Source organism: Lissotriton helveticus, chromosome 6 (assembly GCF_964261635.1).
Source record: "Lissotriton helveticus chromosome 6, aLisHel1.1, whole genome shotgun sequence".
NCBI lineage: Eukaryota > Metazoa > Chordata > Amphibia > Caudata > Salamandridae > Lissotriton > Lissotriton helveticus.
Window position 1 is genome coordinate 446,699,293 of NC_136067.1, and position 26,668 is coordinate 446,725,960.

Below are 26,668 nucleotides of genomic sequence, written 5' to 3' on the forward strand. Positions count from 1 at the left end.
AGTACAGCCTTGTGGTTGCGACAACGAAGACACACCGAATGAGTGCACGCCAGGCCTTTGTGGTCCAACCTACCTATTCTACTTTTTCCTCTGGTCAAACGGGTGTTCAGGACTCGCGCTTTGTTCCTACCAAAGGTGTGATAACTTTATCATGTGGGACTAGCCATCAAACTTCTAACCTTCTTTGCTCCACCTCACCCCTCGTGAGAGGAATAAAGACTCCATTCCTTCGACCCCAAGAAAGCACTCCATTTTTTTCATTGATCGCACCAGAGAACATCGGGTGGATGATCAGCTGTTTGTGGAATTTTCAGGGTGAAGAAAAACTGGTGGCCTAGAAACGGACCATCTCTTGATGGATAATCCTCTGCATTAAGATATGCTGTGCATTGACCAAGAAGCAGCCTCTAGAACAGGGGTCTCCAAATAGTAGCTCGGGAGCTACTGGTAGCTCACCAGCACCCTCAAAGTAGCTCTCTGAGGTGAAGCTAAACCAATCCGATCTCAGGGATTCTGTTTATATTAAAGAAGGCAGCACTTCTTGTTTCATTACCCGTAAGAGTTACAGACAGCCAAACCAATGGCACGACCTCTTGATAACACTCATTGATTGGCCTATCAATCAATCAAACAGGGATTGATAGAGTGCACTACTCACCTGTGAGGGTCTCAAAGCGCTGGGGGTATGGGGGGGCATTTGGGCAGCTGCGGTCATTCAAAAAGCTAGGTCTTGAGGCTCTTCCTGAATGCTTTCAGTGTAGGGCTTCATATGATGCTGAGGGGGAGTTTGTTCTAGGTCATGGCCGTGATGTAGGAGAAGGATCTGCCTCCTCTTCTGGCTCTGTGGATGGGGGTGATTTCGGCCAAGGCCTGGTCCCCAGAGCGGAAGTTTCTCTTGGAGGCGTAGAAGGAGATTCTTTCATTGAGGTAATGGGGTCCAGTGTTGTGCAGGGCTTTGAATGTGTATGTGTATGTGAGAAGATTGAAGGTCACTCTTTTTTCGAAGGGGAGCCAGTGGAGGTCTCGTAGGTGCTGGGTGATGTGGTCTTGTCATGGGATGCTGAGGATGAGTCTGGCTGTGGTGTTCTGGACGGCCTGGAGTTTGTGGAGCAGAGATTTGTTGATACCGGCATGGAGGGTATTCCGTTAGTCCAGCCTGGTGGTGATGACTGCATGGGTGACGGTCTTCCTGGATTCGGGGGGGGGATCAATTTAAAGGTCTTGCAAAGTATGCAGAGGGTGTTGTAGGCATGTGGAGGCATGGGTCTGCCACATGAACCATCTTTATTCCTTTTAAATCTACCTAAAAAAGAGATTGGCCATGTTATATGCCCTGCTCTATCAGTCACACCGTGTGTGACATCAAAGAATAGTGGCAGCAGTAACCAGGGCTGACTCACCAAAGAGAACTAGAGTGAAAATGTGTTAGTTAAGAGCATGATCAACCAAAGAGCTGAGGGAAGAGAGTATGCATCCAGGGCAGAGAAAATTAGAAGCATCACATTCATTTTTGTGTGGGTGTGTGACATTGTGTCCTTCCCTAATAAACCGGGACGGTTCCTTAAAGCTACTCCTAGTGTCAAGGGCTGCCAAATACGTATGCTGGTCCCCATCATAAGAGTATTATCTCTGACGCAATTGTGCCCATTCATGGCATAAGGTGCCATTGCCATAATATTTTCATCTTTGACTATTTTGGGCATTCAAGTCTAGTAATTGCATACTTGCTGCCATCACTGACATATTAAGAGCATGACTGGCCTGCTTTTAACCATTCCTGACAGAGTAGCAACCACTTCTCCCATAATAATGTTCATAACTGATATATGTTGGGCATCCAGCTGTGGCACAGTGGTAGCCCCGGTTTAATGGTGGGCATTATTAGCAAACAGATGCATTAATAGTGTTATGGTGAGCAAGCATGGCCTATGATTCCAATTCCTGGGTATTTGAAGCAGAATTTGTCCATCAGAGGCATTTTTACATGACGGTACTCAATAAAAATGAAAAGCTGATGTTTAGGGACTGTGTATTTTCGAACTATGAAAACTGATTTGATTTTTAAAGAAAAAAATGATGCTTTTTCTGAAAAGGTTTTTCTTTTGGAAAATTGAGTTTGATTGCTCAAAGTGGAAAGTGGTTTTGATAGCAAAATGTGTCTTTTTAAAAACGAATATGCTAATTAAGACAAAATATTACAATTCTAAAACACATTTAAAGTTGTTAGCTGAATAATAATTCAATTTGAGTTGGGGAGACTTACTGCTGTGGTAGTACCCTTTGTGGCACACAGCATGTGATGATTTGAATTTTACTTGATTACAAGCATTTAATATTGATAAACGTTTTCGTAGCATTCTGCTGATAACTTCATCTGGAATGTTTGTGTGGTTACTACTGATAAATCGTTCTTAGGGTGGTCATAGTGTAATGTTAATACGTATCATCAGCATTTTACAGTGATAAAATATGCTAGTAGCTCGGCAGGACTTTCCTTGAGCAGAATTAGCTCTCTCTACAGAAAAGGTTGGAGACCTCTGCTCTAGAAGAGCTATAAGCTCACTCCACCATGACCAAGGCTGCTTCCATTGCTTTGGCAACCGTGTCCTGGAATTTCTCAGGCAGCTATGTGGATATCAGTGCACACATTCACCAAGTACTATTGTCTTGACAGGTTGGTTGTGATGGGTATTTTGCCCTCTTGGTCCTGCAGGACTTTAGTTATAGACATTTCATAGACCCATGAAATCTTCACAACTCCTAAATCCAACTCCCTTGCCAAACAGGCTCATGCACAAGGGTCGAAATTTTCAGGCCTAGTGATAATCATGGAATAAATGTGATTTATAACATGACATGCAGTGTTATTGGATTTCGAAGCTCAGCGTGCCAGCATACATTGAGCCACACAGCAAATGTGAGGCAAACAGTTAAAGTGTTATTGGCCGCAGCAGGAAGCAGTTAACTATAAAGAAATATATTGAAGTAGAACTTGTTGCTTTTATAGCACCTCATACACACATACATCAGCTGTTTTTAAGCAGTGCTACATGTTGCAGTTGCTCATTTCAGTTTTACTTATTGTACTATCCTCAGAATGATGACAAACTGAGTTTACCTAGCCAGGATTTGTATTGTAGTATTCAGATAACTGCAAAGGTTCGAGGTGAGCATAAACTTGATGAGTGTTGTTGAATCCTCTTGTTTGTGTAAGGGTGATCTGCCACTGCTGACTCCTGGTAAAAGGTTGGCCCTGCCGTAATGATGGTAATTTATGGCAAACCTGGGAAACCCTGGCATGGTGGAGCCCATTCCTGGAATAATGCTGACTGTGATATAATTACAGGATGTATTGGTATTTTGTGGGCATTCGTTGCATGCTGGTGCCCATGTATTGATGGAATGATGCCCCTACCTTTATAGGGGTACTTTTTGGCATATGGTGCCCTGGCTCAGTGTAGTGCTGGTCCTGTCATAACAGTGGTAATGTTTAGCATAGTGCGATATTGGCATAATGAAATTAAGCTGGCCCTTGGACAGTTTTGGTAATTCATGTCTGTTTTTACCATCCTTGGCATGATGATGCTCATATTTGGTAGTGAATGTAATTGTGAATGAAGGCAGTGAATAGCCTATTTTGCTTCTGTGATGTGGTGAAGCTTTTCTGTAGGAAAACCGTGTTTCTCAATGCCATGTTCTAAATCTCCTGCAGCTTTGTTAGATATTATTCAGGTAGCCCCAATTCTAGATTATTACTACTCTGTTTTAAATCACACATGCTGAGATTACTTTGGCGTGATTACCCTTAGGAACAAATGTAACGATTTTACTGATTTGTCTGAGAGAGTGAAAGCATGAAGAAGAATCCCGATGTTTGTAGTCTAGGAGGTGAATCTTAATCGGTATCTGTCCCTTTAGATTTGATTTGTGTCACTTGGATTGGATTGGCGGAAAGGAGCAGATAAATCCAATCCATCTGTCATTATGTTTTCCTACGAGTAGGAGTTCTGTCTAATTCCCGATTGGATTTAAGGAAATGGGAGTTTATTTAAGCTTGAACAGCCCTAAAGCAATAAAAGTTAGTTTTGAGCGAGGCATTTTAAAATACACTAATTGGGGATTAGCATCATTAACATATGAAATGGTCAAGAGCTAAAAAAAACTGACGTTTAACTGGGACTTTAAAAAGAGTAGGAGGCAGTGATGAACCCTGAAGAGGGAACAGTTCAGGGGGACTTTGGCAGAATTGTCCCTCTTTATAAGTTTTAGGCACACAGACAGGATAGACCATGCGTTGCTTCTGTCATGGCTGAAAGAACTGCTCGCTGTTGGATCTAGAAAACCAAACTGCTCTGTCATTACCATTTTACCCACTCTTCCATGCCACTGTCTTAATATTGTGACGGATAGCCAAACCTCCTAGACAGGGACATTATTTAGTTCTGTTCATAATCTTTATTTCGATCACCAAGATCATAAAAGACATTCGCAATGATACTTAAAATATATTGATGAAAGGAGATTTACATCAATGTTAAATATAAAACTCGAAATTATACATAAATTCAAGTACATATATATTAGATAAAATATTAATTATATATCAATCAATCAATAATAAGCTTTATTCGATTTCTAAAAACAGAATCATAAAAGCATACATTTAAAAAATAGCATAAAAACTCCCAATACAAGTATATTGGATGTGTTAAAAAGCAGCTTTAACAAATATACAGTACTTGATGAAACATAAAAATCATACGAAACCGAGACATACTGCGCCTAATCATTCAATACATTCATTGTAAGGATACCGATTACATTATCTCAACTCATATCAATTGTATTGAATTTACATTGAGTTCCTGAATCTAACAATCGCCTTTAGATATGTAGATACGGCTACAATAGTATGTACATTATCCAAGGTTTTCAGTTTGTGATAAGCTCCTCTGCAGCTTCGTGGGCCCCATGATTTAAGTAGAGGTTTTAACAACCTTTCCCTCGGGAGACTATAAAATCTGCAGAATAGTATACAGTGGATATTAGACTGGTAAGAAATGTTATCGCATGGGCAAAGTCTTTTATCTCTTGTCCAGTAGTTGCAATGTGGAAAGGTGATTATTCTAAAAAAGGTGTCCATACGAATACGGGTCAGAAGCATGCGGTTGAAGGGGGATGGTTCAATCAACAGATACTGCTGTACCCCAACAGCAACGGTGATCAAATGATGTTCCATAACCGTACTTTGGCCTTTTCTACCCGCCATCTTTTACTCTCTAGATGCTGTAAGAGAAGTTTTTTCAAACTTGTTCTGGACACCGTCTCCATGCTTGCCGGATTGGAAAAATATTCTATGTACCCAATATCTTTCAACATTTCTTTAACATATCTAAACCATTTAATGTTATCAACGCCATCTAACGCCAAACAATCCTTTATTACATCTCTATTCAGGGTTGTCTCTGGGTTTACCCAGACATTGTGCCACAACAAGACTGGGGAAGATTTTATAATGTCCGATATATATGGGAGAGCTAGTTCATTGTGAACCACGTATGTTGCTGTACTCTTTGGAATTGCCAATAAATAGCGAAGAAAACAATTTTCAACGCGTTGGATGGAATCCACCTGCTCAATCCCCCAAAGGCCAGCCCCATATGTGCCACTCGAGGTACATTTGGCCTTATAGATCTGTAATAGTTCTGCAACTGGTCTCCCACCCAACCTTTTTGCAAAATTAATCAGAGCGCCCGTAGCTCTTGAGTATGCTAGGCCCCTGGCAGTTACAGCCGCCTGCCATGAACCCTTTCTCTCGAAATGAATACAGAGGTAGGAGAATCTATCTGTATTCTCCACCTTTCTCCCATCCAAGAAAATTGGACATGGTGTCCTTCTGTTCCTTGTTCCACTGGACATAGTGTATGTTTTTGAGACATTCACATGAAGGCCTCTGATTTTCATGAATTCCGAAAATTTTCCCACTGCCCTTTGCAGACCCACCCTTGTCTGGGACATAATTGCCGCGTCATCCGTGTAAAGAAGTATGGGTATGGGTCTCCCATTAACAGTAGGATAGTCGTGATATGCTTCAGTGAGTTGTAGTCCGACCTTATTAATATATAGGGTAAAGACCAGGGGTGCTAAGATGCACCCCAGTCTTACTCCTCTATGGATCTGGAACTTATCAGAGCACTCACCCCTCCTGCCATATCTAACACGTGCACCTGCCCCATTGTAGAGTTCTTTAACAAATGTAAGAATATGATTGTCCAGACCGATCTCAAAGTGTTAGCCAGAGCATCTCATGGTCCACGCAATCAAATGCGGAACTTAAGTCCACAAAAATTACACAAAGATTTCTTTTTTTTGGCCTGAGTGTACTTAGCTGTTATTAGTGCTAAATTGAGTCCCTGTTCTATGGTACCTTTGCCAGCTCTAAAACCATATTGTAGGTTTGAAATGGCATTGTGCTCGTCCATCCAAACCTGGATTCTATTTAGGATGATCCTCCCCGCAACCTTCATTAGGCCATCGAGTAGCAAAATTGGTCGCTAACAGGTGGGATCATTCCTGTCCCCCTTTTTAAAGATCGGTACTACGATAGCCTCCGGCCACGTTGGGATGAATCCAATGTTGTTTGAAGAGTTGAGCACGTTAGTGAGCATGGGTGCCCATAGATCAATCTCTGACTTGAATACATCTATTGGACCCAAACCGGACCCGGTGCCTTCCCCGACGGGCTTTCCTTCAACGCCCTGATAACTTCCTTGTATCGGAAGTGAATGCCCAGTGGGAAAGAGCTCGATAATTTATGTTCCACAGCTGCGACAGTATCTTTAGATACGCATCCTGAAAGCTCTACCTTGTTATATAAGCCTTCAAAGTGTCTGACCCAGGGTTCTGCCGAGATAGCTAGGTCTATTTGGGGTCCCTGATTATTTTGCAGGAAAGGGGCGTTTACTGCCTTCCAGAAGGCTATATTGTCCTTCCTCTCTGATGCTTTATGAAGAGCCGACCACGCCATCTTTTTTTAGTTCCTTTTTTCTGCTGGTTACAGCGGCCCGGTAGAGACGCCTGGCTATGTGGATATTTTCCTGCGACCTTGGCAAGGAGTGAAGAGCTTTCTTCAAGGTGGCAAGCGCCCTGGTGCAGCTCCCATTAAACCAACCCTGATTCTCCTTTGGGGCATGGCGAGGCACTCTTGTTAATAGACTTTTTATTCCTGAGCATATTTTTATGAATGAATTGATAACAATTTGATGATCACCTTCATTAGAGAGGCATATTAAGAATTCCTCATAGGTATTCTCAACTAAGGTTTGGATGAAATTCATAGGCACCACCTTATCCCATTTAACGCAGTACCCATTGCTGCTCGCTAACCTTGGTGTTAAATTATATACAATGTTATTCATTGGGTTTACAGCAGGGTTATTGGGCTTCATAGTTACAGAAATAGGATAAGGATCACTGAGGGGGTGCCTAGGGTGTCCCAATTGAGTACAGCCCCTGCATATCTTGAGTTACATCCCCTCCCATTAAAAGTGGGTCTGAATGGTTTAATAGGGGAGCATAATTCGTTGGCAAATGACAGAATAAAATGGGAGGTCAGGGAATTCAAAAGATCCCCTAATTTAGAATGGTGAAAGTGGGTCGGGCCTCTTCGTTATAGTCCCCCATCCCACAGACTCCTGCCTCTCCTCGAGCGCAGAGAGGGCAATTGAAGTCCCCTACCCATAGCAAGGCCATATCTCCCACCATCTGCTCCTCGATTTTTAAAAGGTCTGACAGAAGATTGTTTACGACGGACTCAATTAGAGAAGTAGGAATATTGTTATAAAAATTCACCAGTGTCATATTTTTTAGAGCGCCCCAAGAAGTGACTGATTTGGTAAAATGGAGTAGTAGAGAACTTTACATTTGGGGATCCCGCCGTGGACATAATGTAAGTGCATAACCCCCCCTTGTGTCTGCCGCATTGGCTGGGCGTAGCTGGGGTATGAAATGTTTTATATCCCAAAATGTGTAACTCCTTTCTGGTCCAAGTTTCTTGTACACATACAATACTGTGCTTAAGCACCACTTCTAACCATATTGGATTAATGATTTTATCGGACAGGCCCACCACATTCCAGCATAGAATACTATTGGGGGGCAGCATCTCTATGATGGAGACGCTATTAACGGCCCTTATTTTCGCTCTTTCTGCAGTTCCCTGCATTAGCGTTGGGCTAGTGTGCATTCGGTGCTCCTTGCAATGCACTAAGGTGTTAGATGTAGATGATTTAACTATGTGAGACTTGGTCACGTTGGTAGAGTTAGAAATTTTAGCAGGGATATTAGAGACCATACTTGTATGCAGAGAGTTTATAGTTCCCTTATCCTTGGCTTTATGATTTTTATGTGAAGGGCAACTAAGCCGTTTAAGATGATATTCTTTATTTCTAGAGTCCCCAATTGTAGCTTTTAGGGCATATTAGTCGGGACCTCCTTCGGTAAAAGACACCGTAATGGTGCAGAAAGGAGTATTGACTACGTTGTTTACCTCATACTTCCTCCCCCCGCCCCCGCTCCATAAGGTTTCCTGTGTATAGGGTTTTATTTTGGCCGTACAATTAGTATGCTCCATCCGGGGTGGGGAAACAATAGGAAGAACTCCCTTAGGAACAGTTGGTGAGTCAGTATATTTGGACATACACGTAATCATTGACTTTTCATTATGAAGTCAATCTACCCCTTCCAATCCAGAGATTGCAGCAAATCGGTTAGAGGTGAAAATATTAAAGCTTGAACCCCCACAGTCTTCTTGTATGGATTCATATGTCTTGAAGGCTTGGGTAATAGGGACCTGGGGTAGAAATAGCTCAGATCATGTATCAGTATCCCTTCCCCACCACTCTCGAGATACCAATCACTAATGTAGGAGATTACCCTACGGTACCTAAAATTGACGATTATAACATCCCCCTGGATGTCTTTAAGCCTGTGCCCCACCCAGCTTAACCTTCTCACATGCAGAATTTCACCATTTATGTTGGGGGGTAGTGACCTGTTGGTTCTTAGCCAGTAAATGACTTTGTTTTGAAGTTCGGAATACCCTTCAATTTTCCCAGTTACCAGTTCGGGAACCCTCGTCAGTACTGCAACATAAGGAGCTGCTTCTGGTGGCAGATCTATTTGTTGTTTAATGCTTTTGAAGTTCTTGGTAATTGGAAGCTCCCTAGCGATGTTTCCCTGTCTATCCTCTGGGATATTAGTGTGTCCTACAGGACCCTCTGCCCTGGATGTTATCGAGCCACTGTTCATTTTTGGTGGGGCCAGTGTGTTATTGAGCGGTGTTTGTAGGGGTCTGGTGTTTTACTCACGTTGTCTGGTTTGTGCCCCATGCTTTGCCCAGATGTGGTTTTGTTCTGCTTAACGTCTACCCGGTCCTTTATTAAAACAGTATTTGAGGTTATAGCATCCTGAATGGACCCCAATTTATCACCTATTCTTTTCACTCTTTCCACCAGCGGTAATAATAGTGATTTCACTAAGAGTTCAATGTTCTCCATTAGCTCTTGGATGGGAGAACGAGGCATGGGTAGCTGATCAGGTGCTTTCTTCCCAGTTCCTGTGATTTGTCCCATTGAAAGGCTTGGAAGGCATGGAAGAATCTTGGGTAATTTAGCTTGCCTGCCCTTTTGTCTATTCCCCCCCCACTCTTTCTCTTTAGTGTATGCCCTTTTACCTGTGATAAAGATGGAGTTTTGTTCTTAGGGTTGGGCTTTGGAGAATTAGTTGTTATAGATTCCTCCAGAATATTTTCTAACACAGAAACTGTGCTGGAATCCTTATTACTATGTGCCCAACTTAACTCAGCTAATGCTGTTGTGTCTTGTAGCTGGGAGGGGGTGCTAATATCACTATGTGAAGATTTTTCCTGCCTTGGTGTCGGAGTGATTGCTAGTTGGAGGGATCCCAGCGAAGAACGTTTATTTTGGAGGAGTTCTGTTGACAGGCGGCGCTCAGTGATGGCTATCTCATATTCCAGCATTGAGGCCGCCCTAGTGATAAACTGATCTAAAGTCCCTCTGACTGACACACCCACTAAAGATGTTCTTCCTTTACTACACCTTGAGGTCATCTTTCAGTATTGTGTATGTTTCTACACTGGAGACCTTGTGTACAAATAATAAACCATTCACGATAAAGATTAGAAAGTAGACAATATAATCAATAGAGCAGCTAGGTGTTACTACTAGGGGAAATATATAATCTATCCTACAAAGTCTTGGATTACCTGTAGAAAAGGGGGTTAGCCCTGCCCGGCCACCTCTGGCCTCTGAGGGCCACAGAGGGCCCGGGCTTAGCCTTGCTAGTCCCGCGCGCGTCCCACGATGCGGGAGATGCAAGGTGTTTTTAAGCGCCTCCGGGTGCGTGCTGGTCATGGGCGTGGTGGAGGCTCCTGGGAAAAGTCGTTTTTGTTACCCCCACTCGGCGGCCGCGCCTACTCACAGGAGGCAGCGGGGGGAGGACAACAGGAGCAGCAGGAAGGTAGGACACCCGGTAGGGCTGGTAGTGAGAAGACAATGTCCGCGTTATTCGGAGCAACAAAAAAAAAAGCAACCATAAAACCATTTTTATCTTCATAAAAAGAATTTTGAAATTAGAGGTATCTCCATTTCCTAAAAATGTCATGATAATGTACCATTAATTAAATGATGTAATAATGTACATGGACCAGTGAAGCAGGAGGTGGACATTCTTACAACCATTTTACCTGTGGCAGTGGGAAACGGTCTCAGCTGTTTTCCTTGGAAAGAAATGGATGCAGCTCAGTGTAAAAACTCCCTATGGCGAAAATGTTAAAGGACGTATTCTTTTGAGTGATTTTGTAGCTCATATGTTGTGAACTGCCATTAAATTCTCCTAAGATTTTTTGAGAGCTGCCATAGAGATCGTAAGAAATTGTTTTTGTATGCGTTTAACAGCAATCGGGTCTCTAGTCACTTATGTGAGTAATTTAAAGCACGTCATTGTGTACTAGTTCATGCTTGTACTTAGTCTCACATTTAGTCAACAATGCCAGTAAGTGCGATAATGAAAAAAAAGTATAGAATGTTCACAATATTTTGTGGTGTTCTCATCAAAATATCAGTTGTGAAATGTGAAACATAGACTTAAATATATTTTATTTAATGTTATTTTATATATTTTTTGAACTTATTTTACAGGCTAGAGGAGCACCTGAAAGGCCTTCATTCCGGCCACAAACACGGACACACGTCAAGAGTGCACTGGAAGGTATTAAAACATATTTTGAGATTTTCTGCTGTAAATATGTAGTACTGGTTACCTTTGCGGTCACCTCCCATCCCCCACATACTCCATCAATTAATCAGGATTTATTAAGCGCTGCTAATCACCCAATAGTCATGTTTATATGCTTATAGGTATTTGTAAAATATTTCAGTAGGCGCTGTGCAAGTTTTATGTGATTGGGGTATATTTTTTCCCATTGCAGACAAGTAGACACTCCATTTCCTTTTGAAAAATGATGTTCTCATCCCTTAGGCTGTGCTGTAGAGGATGCAGCAATTGGTAACTTGGTAAACCATCTACATTAAAGAAAGGATTGGATAGTTCATGTGACTGCTATTCAGGATTCATTAAAATACCTGCATGTTTAGCTTTTTGTTCTTAAAATGATTTAAATGAATGTTTTATAGCGGTTTTATTTTTCTACATTGGATCTTCCATATATCTGATCAAATTACCTGATAAGTCGAGATTCTAAAACACTTCAGTTTGTATCTGCAAACTTAGTGTACAAACTACTTTATAGAGCTTATTGTGCAATCCTCACTCTTTGACCTGCTAACCCACAGAGTCCTACCATTACATCTTCACTTTCCTTATTTTTATTTTTTTTAATTCTTCCCCTTTAGAAAAAGTGTGAATACAAATTGTTTATGATAGATGCCTTTCCTCGCAGATTACTCATCCTATGAATGCCCCCTCTTGGCTTTAGACTGGTCTGTACGTTTTTCTTCCAGTAATGATCCTTCATCACCGCCATGGCACCATGCAGCTCCAGATGCGTCTCCACCTCTAGACTTTGTGTCCGGAGTTTATTTTACACCAACCAGCATGTTGGCCTCCATTCCTGAATTTTCCCGCCTCATCAACGTGGGCCAGAGCTAGAGCTCTGCATTGGGGTCTCACCAAGAAATTTCTCAGCTATTTCAGGTGTCAAGCCTTGCAGACATGTGGCAAAAAGATGTCCCTTTTGGATCCCCACATTACTGTATCTATTTTCTGGTGTTGGGATATGGCTCTGCCGTTTCAAAAAACAAGGGTACCCCATAAAGTGAACCACGGGTTATAGAGTATATTAAAGGAAACAATGGTTCAGGGGAGGCCTAAATAGGTCCAAATTAACAAGTAATAATTTAGTATCAAATTATTTGTAGGAGCAGAGCATGTAGGGTAACATGTGGAAGAATATTTATTCCATATTTTCAAAATGTAGAAATGCATTTCAGGTGCTCACATGAGTGACAGAGTGCATATCGTGACATGAGTGAATAAAGTGAGAATATACGAAAAGTCACGTTAAAACAAGGAGTAATCGACAGAGCTATATACAGTGGGGAGGGGGATTTTCCTTGGGTGGGTCGACGACGGTTCGATCTTTGATTTAAGATCATCATCAGGACTGGATGAGCTTCCTGAAATGCGCTTCTTTAAGTCCCCGCTTATGGGAATAAGGGATGCTTGTGTTGAGGAAAGAAGGTCTCTCTTTGTTGTTCGATCAGCGAATGAATATGAATTGACGAGCAAGCGTTGGTTTAGGGAGTGAGGGATGCTTGCTTTGAGGAAAGAACGTCTCTTTCTTGTTCAGAAGGTGAATGAATATGAATTGACGAGCAAGGGTGGTTTTGGACTGGAGCTTTTGGACGGTCAATTAATGATAATCTTCCTGCATTTATTTGTAGGTAAAGTGCTGCTACATTCCGTAGTGCTTTCAATATTAAATAATGTCCTCACTTTGCGCCAGAGCCACTATGCCAACGGGTTCCTCTCGGGAGTTAATCGCCGCGGTCCGTGGTCGGGATCAAGCTGCCTCCGTCCTCGCTGTGCTCATGTCTATCTCGCGTTAATATTGAAAGCACTACGGAGCCCCTGAACCATTGTTTCCTGGGATATGGCTCTGCGGCCTGTGACTCTTCTTCCTCCATGCACCTGGGGTCCATCAATGAGCAAGGATGCAGAGTTATTTTTGACTAAAGTCCATAAGGAGAGTTCCAACCTGACTCTTTCTCCCAAAGGTAAGCATCTTCACGGGGAGTGTAGGAAGGTGGAGCTTTCAGTGGTGATGCTGGTTAGGCTTCACCATGCAATACTCTGACTCCAAAGGTGGTCCTTCGATTCACAATAATAGATCATTAGGTCAGTCCTGGTAGTATGGCAGGTCAGTCAGGCTTTATTCGAGCAGCATGTGTTAAGCATTTTAGAATACCAATAAGGGTGATTAGTAATTAACACGACTCAAAAGAAATCCAACACCAATTTATAAAAAATAGTCTTTAGTTAATCTTAAATTAGACACCAAAACGAACGTGATCTTCTACATTTAACCGAAGAAAAAATAAATCACAGCAATGCAACACTGCAAAACCTTTGCATTACGGTCAATGGGAAAAAGTGCTAATGACAATCGGTCACTTGCAGGTCGAGTTGTGTGGAACCCAAGTAGTGTAAAGGTGATGTGGGTCCTAGGCAATGACAGTCAGTGCAATTTGACCTGCTCTGTGGCGCTCGGATACAGAGTTGTCCTGGGTATCCCTGAACGTGTGCAGTGGGAGCGCTTGTTACCGTTTACACAGTGCGGCGAGGAACACCATGCAAAAACACAACAATATGGTGGTTTCTGACTTCGGTTGAAGATCAGATGGATTTGCCTTTGGGTGCAGCTTTGGGTTAGGGGTCGGTTTCCGGTGGTCCCGGGCAACACAGTACCTGCCTGTAGCTTAGTGGAAGTCGGGACTACTGTTGCCACAATGTACTAAAACATCTGGATTTGAGCGATCCCTCAGAGGGCCCTATGACCAACAATTCTTCAGATCTAGAGTGTTGTTTTCCCTGCAGTTTTCAGGAGACTAGTGCCACTAGTTCAGGGTGAGTCTGAGGGTGATTCAGGATCTCACAGGGGTCCCTCTGTAGGAACCAAGAGTAAGCCAAGGACAAGTCTCGACCACGCAGATCCAGGATTGTTGCCACAGGTGGAGAGTATTCCTCTTTTGGTTTGTTCAAGTCCGGTTTTCGCATATACCGGTCTCTTCTTTGTCCTCTTAGATGCAGGTTTATTCAGAATAGATGTTCTGGTGTCAGGAGTGGCCCTTAAATTCTAGATTTAGGGGCGTTAGGGGTGTGTGTGCAAGTGGCCAATGGGCTGCTTGCCCCAGTGGCTAATCTGTCCCTTTTCTACTCAGAACCTTCTATTTCTACCATTTTTAAAAATGGCAGAAGTCTTTCCTAGCTGCACAGACCAAAGAACCCACCCTAGAAGTATGGCTAGTCTTCTGGGGGTGTATACCTCCTGCATACCTAATTTCCCTCATGCCTGGGTGCAAATGTGCCTGGGGCAGAAAGAAGAGGCGATTAGACATGTGTGCATCAAGCATTACGTGAACAGAGACAAAGACTCAATTAGTGTTTTTTTAGAAACATGCTCATGGCATTGTACAATTAAAGAACAGAAAATTAAATATACAGTTGTAGCAGAAATGTACGTAAACAAATATAAAACAACCTGAATTGGACTTGGTGCTCTAAATGTGTAAGTGACACAAGAAGTGGCGACGCAAGTGACAATTCTGATCAGCAGGAACGGCGCATGGTGTAAAGATGCTTGAATATATAGACAGTGTATCAAGTGAACAATGTGGCTCAAGACAATGATTTGTAATGCGGGTTTCTTGGAGGATTTGACAGATGATTTAACAGAGCCACACTGGGAATGCGCCATCAATTGTGCTGAACGGTCGACGACGTTTCAATCCTCTTTGTTCAGGATCATCTTCAGGACCGGCTTGTCATATAAACGGTGCTGTACAGGGAGGAAAGGGAGAGAGTATGGGTTGGGAGAGGAAGGAGGATGGCATGAGGTGACTCAAAGGACGGGAGGGTGGGGGAGCCGAAATGGAGGAGCCGAGGTGAGTACTGTGTCCGTGAGTATGGGGCGGGGTGCGTGCGTGCAGAGGGGGTGGTGAGTGCAGGTGGTGAAGTTGGGAAGAGAGAGTGTGGTGGTGAGGATGAGAGAGGTAGGACCCCCTGGAGTGTCCTTGGGGAGGAGAGCTTAAGGATCAAGGAAGGTAGATGCTGCAGTTCCTATTGAACCAGTGAAGCTACGGGGTGTATTTGGCGCAGGAGGGCGAGAGGCCAATGATAGCTTGTGGTGTGAACCAAATCTCCTGGAAGGAAAAGGGCAGTTGTGTGAGCTGGGGAGGAAGGCTGTGGGTGGAGTATTTCAAGTGATAACAATGGGTTGGATGCAAAGGGCTAAGGGCAGAGGCAGGTGGGCTGGTAAGGAGAGCCAGTGCTTCTCCGATAAAGTGTGCCATAGGGACGCAGCGTGTGATAACGTGTGCCTTGGGGACACAGTGTGAGGACTGTTGGCCGGGGAGTTAAGGTGAAAAGGGGTTGCATCTAGGGGGGGCATGCAGTATGTGACTGAAGGAGGCAAGCGGAGAGGCGCAGGATACCTGGTGGGTTCCAGTGCGGCCAAAACAGCTCAGATAAGTGGAGGGCGGCCGGCGTCTTAGGAGAAGGAACCTGTGGGAAACGGGGAACAAGTTTGGGAGTGAGCCCAAAAACGTAAGCGAGTCGATGCGCTAAAGCAGTGTGGGATTGCCGTATTACCCGTATTACCTGGCTTAGGATATCAATCTCCTAGTGGGTGCCAATCAAATCCGGACTTCGGTGGAGAAAAAATACAATTGGGCTGGAGTAGAGGGATTCCGTGGGCGGTGCCGGGTTATTCGGAAGCCTGAAACAGAAAGAAAGCTGGGAACTTGGGGATGGTGCCACTCTAAGGATAACAAAGCATCATAGGGGTACGGAGCGGTGGGGCGGCTTACCTCCGGCTGAATGAATGCAGCAGCGGAGAAGGCACGGACTCACCACGTCTGTGTGCTGAGTACCGTTGGTGGGGGAGCCGATGGTTAAGAAAGCGCAGCCGGTTCCGGGGTAGGCACGTCACTTAGTCACGTGAGTGTATCAGGGGTGGGGAGTGAAGGCCGCGGGTGACGCAGGTGGGTGGGGAAGAGGAGGTGGGAGGGGAAGGTAAGGTGTGTGAAAGCAAAACCTTGGGACAACATATGGAAAAAGCGTTTCAAGGCAGTTTTCTCCTTTGGTAGTCAGCCCTGAGGCAGATCCGAGGCATTGTAGCCTTTGAAGCTTACCACTTTGAGGTCCCACTTCACTAGCCTTCCTGTGAGGAGGGATGTGTGACCTCCTTCTTGCCCAGGCCTTTGTTCCCGACTCCTGGGAGTGATCACACTGCCTGGGAGGAGGTCAGAATCCAGTCTTGACAGCAGAAAGTGTGGGCAGCCAGAGCAGAGAAGTCAGGTGGGCAGCCTCTAAGCTGGCCACCTGGGTGCACGCCACATTTCCCTCTGCACGAGATTCATGTCAGAGGTGAGAAGGCATGTTTTTGTTACCAAACAAAACATATTTAGTTGGTACAGGAATGGAGCTGCCAACCTCTGGTTTGCCCTAGTTAAATAGTAAATGCTACTATGTGGGCATATAAGCTTGCACTTACATGTCCACACCTTAAGTATAATGTACCCTGTGTCCTGGGCTTTAGGAAGACTTCCTTAGAGGTGATTGACATATACTAAAAGCAGTGCATTGACTTTGCCGCACATGGTGAGGGCAAAGTCGAATTGGAGGAGTTTACACTGTTTCTGCCGCCTGAATGGCAGGGAAGCTGTCAGTAGTTTGCTTGGGTCACTCGGGGTGGCACAAACAGTGCTGCAAGCCCTGGTGATCCCTTTCCCACCAATGTCCCTGGTCCCGCTAGGACTATATACTAGTGACTTATAAAGGGTGATACCTCACCCTGGAGGCGTGAGTCTCTGCTTGCTAGAAACTAGTGCCATAGAAATGGTTTCTCTGTAAGAGAGGGGTACAGGATTTGTCACTTTTTCTTGTTGGTTCTCAACAAGGACTGAGACGCTTGAGCCTATACTGGTTCCACTCTTTCTGAACTTGTTCATCTGAACCAGGTCCTGTTGGTCTAGAATTCTGGAGTTTGGTTTTCTATCCTTTTACCTTAAGGGCACCTAATTTTATCTTCCATTTCTCCCTCCAATTTCCCTTCCCCCTGGTACAAATTGTGGTGCTTCAAGACTTTGTGGTCCTTCCATTCAGGAAGATGACACCCGCGCCCACCTTTACATAGGTGTTGCTAGTCACAGCAGCTTTGCTGTGCGGTTCGGGAGTCAATGTATTGGAAAGTTGGCTGCTGAAAGCGGAATCCTTGATGCAGGTCCAGGTACATCTCCAGTGAACTATAACTCTTGAAGACTTGAGCATCAACAACCGTGTCAAAAAGTGATGTTTCTCCCTTCCATCTCAAGAGACAAGGTTGAGATTCTATTGGACAACATGATCACTGTGTCTTATTTCGATGGGGATGTGGGGTTATGCGATCCACTGTTGTGAAGCAGTTTGGCTGTGGTAGTGGGTACAGTGATGGCCAACTGGCCTCATGGCCTGCTGTACGCATTCCGACCAGTCATGCTGGAGGCATAAGTAATTCTGATCACCCCATACTTGGCAAGGAGGATGTGTTATGCTAGTCTACTGTATCCCTACTGTATGCCTATCCCTTCACATTTCTGCACATAAGCCCTCCTTTGTAGCATGATGTTTCTGTACTCCACCCCAATCATAAAATGATCTGGCTGCACATGTGATGTTTGAGCAGTGCCAGCTAGAGCCTTTTTGTCTTCTGGATGACTTTGCTGACATCCTCTTGGCAGCCAGGAATCCTGCTATTAAATCCATCTACGTGTGTCATGGGCGAAGGTCATTCGGTGGTGCATCGAAAGACCTCAACCCCTGTTATTCTAGCCTTTTCAACGTCTTGTGATTTTCATTGTCCTTTAATCAGCAGGGCCTATCAGTCGTTACAGTTAAGGGTTTTCTAGCTGGCCTGTCTGCTTTCATGTGTCTTCCTGTAAACCTTTCCTATTTAGAATGCTTCTAGTGGTGCGGATCATAAAAGATGTACTTTACTTGTGTACTCCACTCTGTTTATTGTTTCCTAGTGCGATTTGAATCTTGTGTTGAATTTCGTGATGGATTGCTGGTTTCAGCCAAATCACTGTTTGGTTTGACATCTTATTTTGAAGACAGTTCTGTAGGTGGCAATTATTTCAAAGTCACTGCGCCAGAGGTCTGGCCCTTTCGGTTTGTCCACCCAGCACAGATTCTGTAGAAGTTGTTTTTTGCATCTGCCCATCCTTACCTAAGGTGCTTTCTGCATTGCATATAGCCCAACCTAGTAGGCTTCCTTCTTTCTTCCCTCCTCCACATCCAACTGAGGAATAGCATCTTCAAGGCTAGATCCCAAGCATGCAATGTCCTGCTACATTGACTATACACAACATGACAGAGTTAATGGCTAGGTCTTTGTTAGGCCATGCGGGAGATAAAATGGGTAAGGCAGTGACTAAACGCACTTTAACATTGGCTCATTGTTTGTATAAAGATCTGCTGTGCCCATTCTTGCTTTTTCCATCGTGCCAATGGTGCTACCATGGCTCTTTCTAGAGGCGATCCAGTTGATGACATTTACTGAGCAGCCACATGATCATCCTTGCATGCTTTTACCAAGCACGTCCCTGGCATACACTGATGGTAGTTTGCTAAGCTGCATTGCATTGTTTTCTTGATTACTACCACTGCTTTCTCCCACTTCGCTAGGAGGTACTGATTTAAAATGTATTTATAATATGATGAACCAATGGGAAGATGTATAAATCATAGGAAAAAAATATTTACCTTTAGTAACCAGATTTCTTGTGTGTACATAATCTTTCTGCATATTTCACCCTGCTTTATCTCCTGCCCTAGTGAGCTAGTGTCATGAATAATAAGATCTCAAGATATGCTAACATGTTATGTACTTTATTTTCCGCTGTAGGGGCTCTCTTGATTTCTCTCTGCACACCTCAGTGGGGGAGGGAATGAATATCAGGAACTCACACCAGTACTGTGGGTGGTGACTAATATACTCCTGGAACATCACATTAGTTGTGGTATCGTAAGCCCTCTGGAAAAGGTTCTCCAGACCATTCTAAAAGCTGGAACGGATCTCGGAGAAAATTACGTAGCCAGCAGAAATATTGATATCAAATTTATGCACATTTTTCATCCTTTCTCAAATCTCCTCCCGTGTTTTCTGTGCCCCCAGTGTAGGGTGACATTTGAAAATTAGCAGGGGTATTTTGAAAGATACTGTATATACCCTGGTGAGAGAAACTATCAATTTCATTTTCCCCATTGTAGATTTTCTAGCTCCATAGCCTTACAATGGAATACTTTAATAGTATAACTGTTGATAGGAGTGAGCTAAAATAATATATCAAGGACTTAAAAGATTGGTAATGATAAATCAAACATGCCACTGTTTAATTAATCATAACAAGTACAAAAAAAAGTTATGAAACTTTATTTCCTGTGAGCCAAAATCCAGCCTTCTAGCAGTCCCTCCTGATGGGCCAGTCTGAGCCAAACTGCTTTGATGGGGTGATAAGTGGCCTGCATAGCTACAGAGGGTATCTGGTGGGGGAAGATCTACTGCTGCAGTGGATGTGCCAGGAAGAGGCTGGGTAATCAAACCGGTCTTCATAGAGAGCAGTACAATATGGAATGTCAGCCAGGCCTAGGTCTGGAGGGGGAGTGTTAAGGGAAATGAGCCACACCGGTAGATTGGCTTAGCTAGCTCTTACTCCCAAGAAGAGACGTTCTCCATCTCGAAATTTAAAGTACAGTGCTTTGTGAGGCTAGAATATGCCACACTTTGGAGGGAGCTGTCATGCTTTTGGGTGGCACCCTCGACCCCATTGAACAGGGGTGCCCCCCTACTTGTCACCCCTGCACATTGGACACATATATATGAGTGCTGCATTGCAACTCAGATCTGCAAGCTGAAACTACAGGAAGAAGGACTCTCCCGCTGGAACCCTTGCCTGCACCTAGAACACTGCACTTTGAATGCCTGCACCTGCCGCACACTAAGGAACTACAGCCCTAAGGACTTTGCCTTGCTTCAAAACGAGAAGGAGTGGACTCCCTGAAAGCAACAGGTTAAACAAGCTTCACCTGCATCAGCTTCAGCTAGAAGATCCCAGCTGATCGGCTTCAGCTGGTCTCTAAAGCATTTGGCCATGTGCTTGTTGAAGCTGCAGTCCCAACTTCCGAGGAGCAGCTCTGATACTCTGGGACCTTGGGTCTTGTTTGTGGACACTTTGAACCCAGAAAAGGATCTTCATGAAGCACCGCCTGAAGTTTAGAGAACTTTTTAGAGCTTCTGAGAAAAGCTCCATAAGGTGACCGACCTGACGTCGAGAGTCAAGCCGACTACATCGCACCGCAATCAGGCCTGTTTTGCAGGTCCGTCCCACTGAACACTCCAGAGCTCAAGCAGTTAGCTGGGGGCCTCCACTGAACCAAGCGGACAAAGCCGCTGTAAATCCAGCATGCTGTAGGGGCCCGATAGACTTCAAGAGAAAATCTTACTGGAACGTTTTTAAGTGCGAAATTAACATTTTGACCGAGACCTCTCGCTTAGTGTATCTGACCAGGACTCCATCGCGCTCAGTCTCAAACTTTGACTTTGTCCTGGTCAAGCGTGACCAGATGTCCCTATTTGATGTTATATGGGTTTAAGCACTAGAAAGTTTTTATTCTTTAAAAAATTCAGATCTCTAGTCCCTACGTTGGATTTTTGTCATTTTGGGATTATTGTAAAGATAACAATATTTCCTATTTTTATAAATTGGTGTTGGATTTTTATTGTATGTTGGGTCTTACTTATGTATTGTATTTTTTTATGCTTTACACACCTGTCTCCTAAGTCAAGCCTGCCTGCCCATTGCCAGCTACCAAGGATTGAGCAAGAGAATAATTTATTGAGACTTTGCCTGGATCTTATATAGCATTGACACCCTTATTACTAGTGGTAGCTGCTGACTTACCCCTACTAATAATCCACCTTCCGACACTTATGCAGTAGTAATTTGTTATTCACAAACGACTACCAACTTGTTCCAAGTCACTATGAAGAAACTAGCTTCTTCATGCTGAGGTAATATACATAATGCATGTACATCATACATACCAAATGCTATCTTGAGTCTACCATAAAAAAAGAGAGGAGAAATAAAAAAAAGTATAAAAAGATCTACAAAGTGCTTGATACATCAGCAGTTGGAGTACGAGCATTTGAAGCTTTGACAACAACTTAATGTATCCTCTAGTCCTCCCTGCTCTCCCAAGGAGAGAAATAGAGATTACAGGGGAATGAGAAGTGGACAGCTGATCCGGGGAAAAAAGCATAGTTTCTGCACCAAAGTTTCTGACAAAGCATGGCTTGAGTTTGACCCCCCCACTAGACTAGGTCCCCAGGAAGATTTGGGAAAAGGATCAGATGTCCCGCAGTCTTACAATGCAGAGTTTCAATATCAAAGTTGATTTCCTAGTATTCACCAATCAACCACACAGTTCATGCCATATTTGGCTAAGTAGTGACTGATCCCTTTAATCCCCTGGCAAAGACCATATTATTAAATCTCGGTCCAAGAGAGGAGTAAGAGTATACAAATAAGTGGAATAGGAATTATTACATCAGAGGGGGCCAGCATGTAAAGGGAGGAGCAGGTGGCAAATGGAAGCAGCAGACTGTATAAATATAGAATGTTTCCACACCTTCAATACCGGAAGACAAAAGGATCACACTGTCATGGAGCCCAGATAGATGAACAAGCATATTGCGTGGTACCCCACCCTCCCAAAGTGCTTCCATAGCGCAGAGTGTACAGATTAGGTGATCTAAATGAGTCCCATTCAAACTCCACACCTCCTTCTTAAATTGATCCCACACATGCAAATACACGTCCAAATACAACCATAAGAAACTTGCATGAGTCTCTACTTGTATGGCAGTGGCATGTCATATTCAAGCATAAGTACAGGAAAGAGTTTAAAAATGCCTTCAGGAAATTCATCTCAAATTCACCTAGAGCACAATGTTAACCATTCTACTCAGAAGTAAGCTCTACCTCTGAATATATTGAATTTGGTTTTGTTTCTTATTGGGATCCTATGCTTGAAGGACTATGTGACTACCCAGCAGATTTTGAGCCGCCATCCAAGTACGTGTTGTGCAGTATATAATTTGGTTATTCTTCTTCAAAATGTTGTGCGGCTGTTTAAACCATGTCTATCGTCCCCCTCGTTGATATTGCACTTTTTTCCATCCTCAGGATAGGACCTGAAGAGTGGAATACACAGGAGATGTGAGAAAGTCTGTGCTCCAAGTAATGAGAGTATGTGGTATGGTTAAGCTACCTCACTGAGTTGCGCATTTTGAAACTGTCTGTCTAATTCCTACAAACTTTTATTCACAGAATATATTTCACTAAGTAAATATCTAGGAATCCTCATTGCAAGCATTCTGAAGACCTGATTAAAACTGGGATCTATGTTAATTTTTAGCTTTCGCCTGTACAACGCTTGTGCTGTGCTTGAGAAATCCATTATTTTTAATATAAACTTATGCCTCGCCTTCTCTTTCTTGGCTTCTTATTGGTTCCTGTGCATGACATGTACCATTCCTCCACATCTATTGGCGGTAGCATATTCCCCTGCATTTACCAATGTGTGTTCCTCATCTGCTTCTCTCAGCCGAAATACTGTTAACATCCACTTTGGTGGAAATAGATTTTCATAAAGTTTTACCTTTTGCTATTGCAACATATTTTTATAACAATTTATCACCTGGAGAGATTACGTGATTTGCATAGAATCGCAGGATGTTGTGTGGCTGCGGCAAGGCTCGCACTGGGATCCCCAGCTCTCAAGTCAGTAGCTTTGGCCGCTGCGCCACATCCTCTCCACTCCTGTTATCTGTTAGGGAGCTCTTTCCTTCTCCCGGACCATGATGGATGAAAACAGCTCATAATCATTTCAAAGGCTAAACTGATGCATTTCCAATTCTTTTTACTGCTTGTACCCTCCCCAAGCATGGAATGGAATGGAATGGAAACGGATTTATAAAGCGCATGGTTAGCCGTGGGCGTCCCAGCGCTGTGAGTAGAGATATCAACAGATGAAGCGGATGCTTAAGGACCCTTAGGGAAAAGAAAAGTTTTCAAGTGCTTGCAAAACTTCTGGAGGCTGGGCTCGGTGCAGATGCTAAGGGGAAGGGAGTTCCAGAGTGTGGGGGCATTGACGGAAAAACGACGTCCTCCTGTACGTGCCTTTTTTATTCTAGGAACATTAGCGAGGTACAGGTGGTCAGATCTCAGTGCCCTGTTGGCTTTGTAGTGGCCAATCAGACTTCTAAAGATGGGGGGGCCCTTTCCCTGTAAGGACTTGTGCAAAATGCACAGGGATTTAAATCTAATTATTTCTCGAATTGGCAGCCAATGCAGGGATCTGAGGGCGGTTTTAGCTGAGAGCTTGATTGATGATCCCGTTAGCAATCTCGCTGTCGAATTCTGGATGAGTTGTAATTTGTTTATGGTTGATTCTAGGGCCCCCAGATATAGGGAATTACCATAATCCAACCTGGAAAGAATTAGTCCCTGAATAAGAAGTTTCCTGGAGTGGGGAGGTAGGAGAGGGGGAATTTTCCGTGCGGTACGGAGTAGGCCAAAACACACGCCCGCGGTTTTCTTCACTTGGGTACTGAGAGAGAGATCTTGGTCGAGCCAAATTCCAAGACTTTTAATTTCTCTTTTTGGGAGGGGAGCTGCTCCCATTTAAGTGGGCCACATGGAGTTAAGAGTGGATGAAGTCTTATGTCCTAGGAGCATACGCTCAGTTTTATCTCCATTTAATTTCAGGAGGGATTTGTTCATCCAAATAAAAATATCGGACAAGCAGGACCGAAGGTTCTCGGAGCAGTGGTCTGATTGGTTAAGTGAGACGACCAGTTGTGTGTCGTCTGCATAGGTGATTAATCTAATTCCAAAAGGGGTAACAATGTCTTCCAGTGGGGACATATAAACATTAAAAAGTGTTGGGCTCAACGATGAGCCTTGTGGTACGCCACACTGGAGAGGGATGGATTTGGAGCGAATGTTACCTTCCGAGATCTGGAAGGTTCTGTTCATAAAGGATTTTAACCATGCCAATACTGATCCTGAAACTCCCAAGTTTCTGAGGCGTTGGATGAGGATACGGTGATCAACTGTATCAAAGGCCGCACTTAAATCCAGTAAGATCACTGCTGCTGATCCTCCTGAGTCCAAGATCTGCCTCGCCTCTTCAACCACCACTATCAGGGCGGTGTTTGTGCCCTGCCCAGGGCGGAAGCCTGTCTGGGAGCTGCGAAGCAGCTCACCTGTTTCCAAGAAGGCAGACAATTGTTGGTTTGTGAGTTTTTCTGCAATCTTACTAATCCCCGGCAGTAAAGAGATAGGTCGATAGTTGGCCATCTCGGAGGGATCCAGCTGAGGTTTCTTTAGCAGGGCTCCTACTATAGCCTTTTTTCAGCTAGGCACAACAATACCTTGGGAAAAGGAGTTCATTAGATCGGTGGCTAATGGTGTGATGATTGATGATGCCAGTTTCATGATGTGCATTGGTGCCGGATCACCCGGGGAACCACTTTTAATTGATTGCCAACTTTTTTGAAATTCCTCCCTGGTAATTGGGAGAAGGAGTCCAGAAGTGGACCGGTTATTGAGGCACTGAGTGTGCTAAGTTCTAATGGCTGGTCAGTGCAAGGTAGGCTTTTTAAAATGTTTTGGATTTTGCTTGCGAAGAATTCCGCTAGCAAATTACATCTAGACCCTGAGATGTCAGGGAGGGGTCAGGGACTTTCAGGAGTTCCTTCACTATACGGAAGGTCTCTCTTGAGGAAGTTGAGGACGCTCGGATTTTCTCCTCAAAGAAAGCCGCCTGGGTAGCTTTAAGTAAAGATTTGTAGGACCCGATGGCTATTCTGCGTGCAGATTTTTTGTTGTTAGCCCAGTCTTTCCTCCAGGCCCGTTCTAATTTCTTGCATACTTTCCTCTGATCCCCGAGTTCTGATGTATACCAAGGAGATTTAAAAGGTCTACTTTTTTTCTCTAATCTTTTCCTGGGTAGAGCGCTGTCCAGTGAGTTTTCGATCCAGAGTGAAAAGTTTTTATCCGCTATCAGCGGATCTGGATCGTGTGTGGGGGCTGTATGCTCCAACAACCTTATCCAACTCTCAAGTGGAAGTTTGGACCAGGCTCTCTCTTGGCTTCGTGTCTTCGGGACTCGGGAGGTACCCGAAGTAAATTGCCAATTAAATGGGGTTAAGAAATGGTCGGACCAAGGGATAGGTAGGGGTTTCTTGAGCTCCAGAGTGGAGATATTGGAGAATATGGGGTCGAGGAGGTGCCCCTTGGTATGAGTGGCATGTAGACTTTTGAGAGGAAGGTCATAGGATTTTAAGTCAAGTAATAATTAACCTGCCACTTTATCTAGGTCGTCGAAATGCACATTTAAATCTCCAAATAATGTGAAATTGGACGAGGTAGAGGCTAGGGAGATGACTGTCTCCAGTAATGACCTACCAAACTGCCCTATGGTGCCCGGGGGGGCGGTACAGAAGTAGACCTGACATGGTTCTTATTGGAGAGATCTGAATGATGAAATGGACGTTCTCACAGTCAGAAATCCCGCTGTCTACCAGCCTACATGATAGCTGTTTTTTTTATATATAATAGCGATCCCACCTCCTTTGCCATTGAGCCTGTTCTGGAACTGGATAAGATATCCTAAAGGGAGGGCTTGGACTATGTCCGGATCGGAGTTAGAGGATAACCATGTCTCCGTTAAAAACAATACGTCGAGTTTATAATCCTGAATCAGTAACTTGATTTCTAGGGAGTGTTTAGGCAACGACCTACAGTTCAGTAGGGCCACACTCAGGCAGGTTGTAGCATTGGTAGAAGGCTTTTTTTCCGCCATAGAGTAATGGCATGAGGTGCATGGGGTCTATCTGGGTTGAGTGAGTTGGAACAAGCGGGGTTACTGTCTAATCTCCAATGAAGGAGAGCTTTGCGCGAGTAGGTTATAATGGGATCAGGGGGGATATGACAACTAAGGAGATGCAACCTTAAGAAGTCTGGTATTTTTAGTTGCAACTGTCTTCTATTGTCCAGAACCATGCCAGTCAGATGCTGTTAACCAGGGTATCCATGTATTTCAGATGCATAGAGACCCAGCAGAACACATAGGCACAAATCACTTTGCTCCCCGTATTGGCTATCAGTGGTAAATTGCCCCAATTGATCTGGTAGATAGAGAAGACTGAAAAGTCGGAGATAATGGACATCAGTGCCAGGATTGAATGAGCAGGACTCAACAAAATTTCTGAAGGATACATCTACACTGCAGATTCCTT

The 26,668-nt window shown here is 43.9% G+C and overlaps 1 protein-coding gene across 3 annotated transcripts in view; it reads left to right on the forward strand.

The window, feature by feature from the left end:
• The window catches only part of SH3YL1 (SH3 and SYLF domain containing 1), an 898,181-nt gene that overhangs the window by 500,863 nt on the left and 370,650 nt on the right, over positions 1–26,668 (forward strand). For all 3 annotated transcript variants that reach the window (XM_078647885.1, XM_078647883.1, XM_078647884.1), the window contains exon 8: positions 11,220–11,289. In XM_078647885.1, the coding sequence (XP_078504011.1) occupies positions 11,220–11,289 (70 nt within the window). The remainder of the gene's footprint in view (positions 1–11,219; positions 11,290–26,668) is intronic.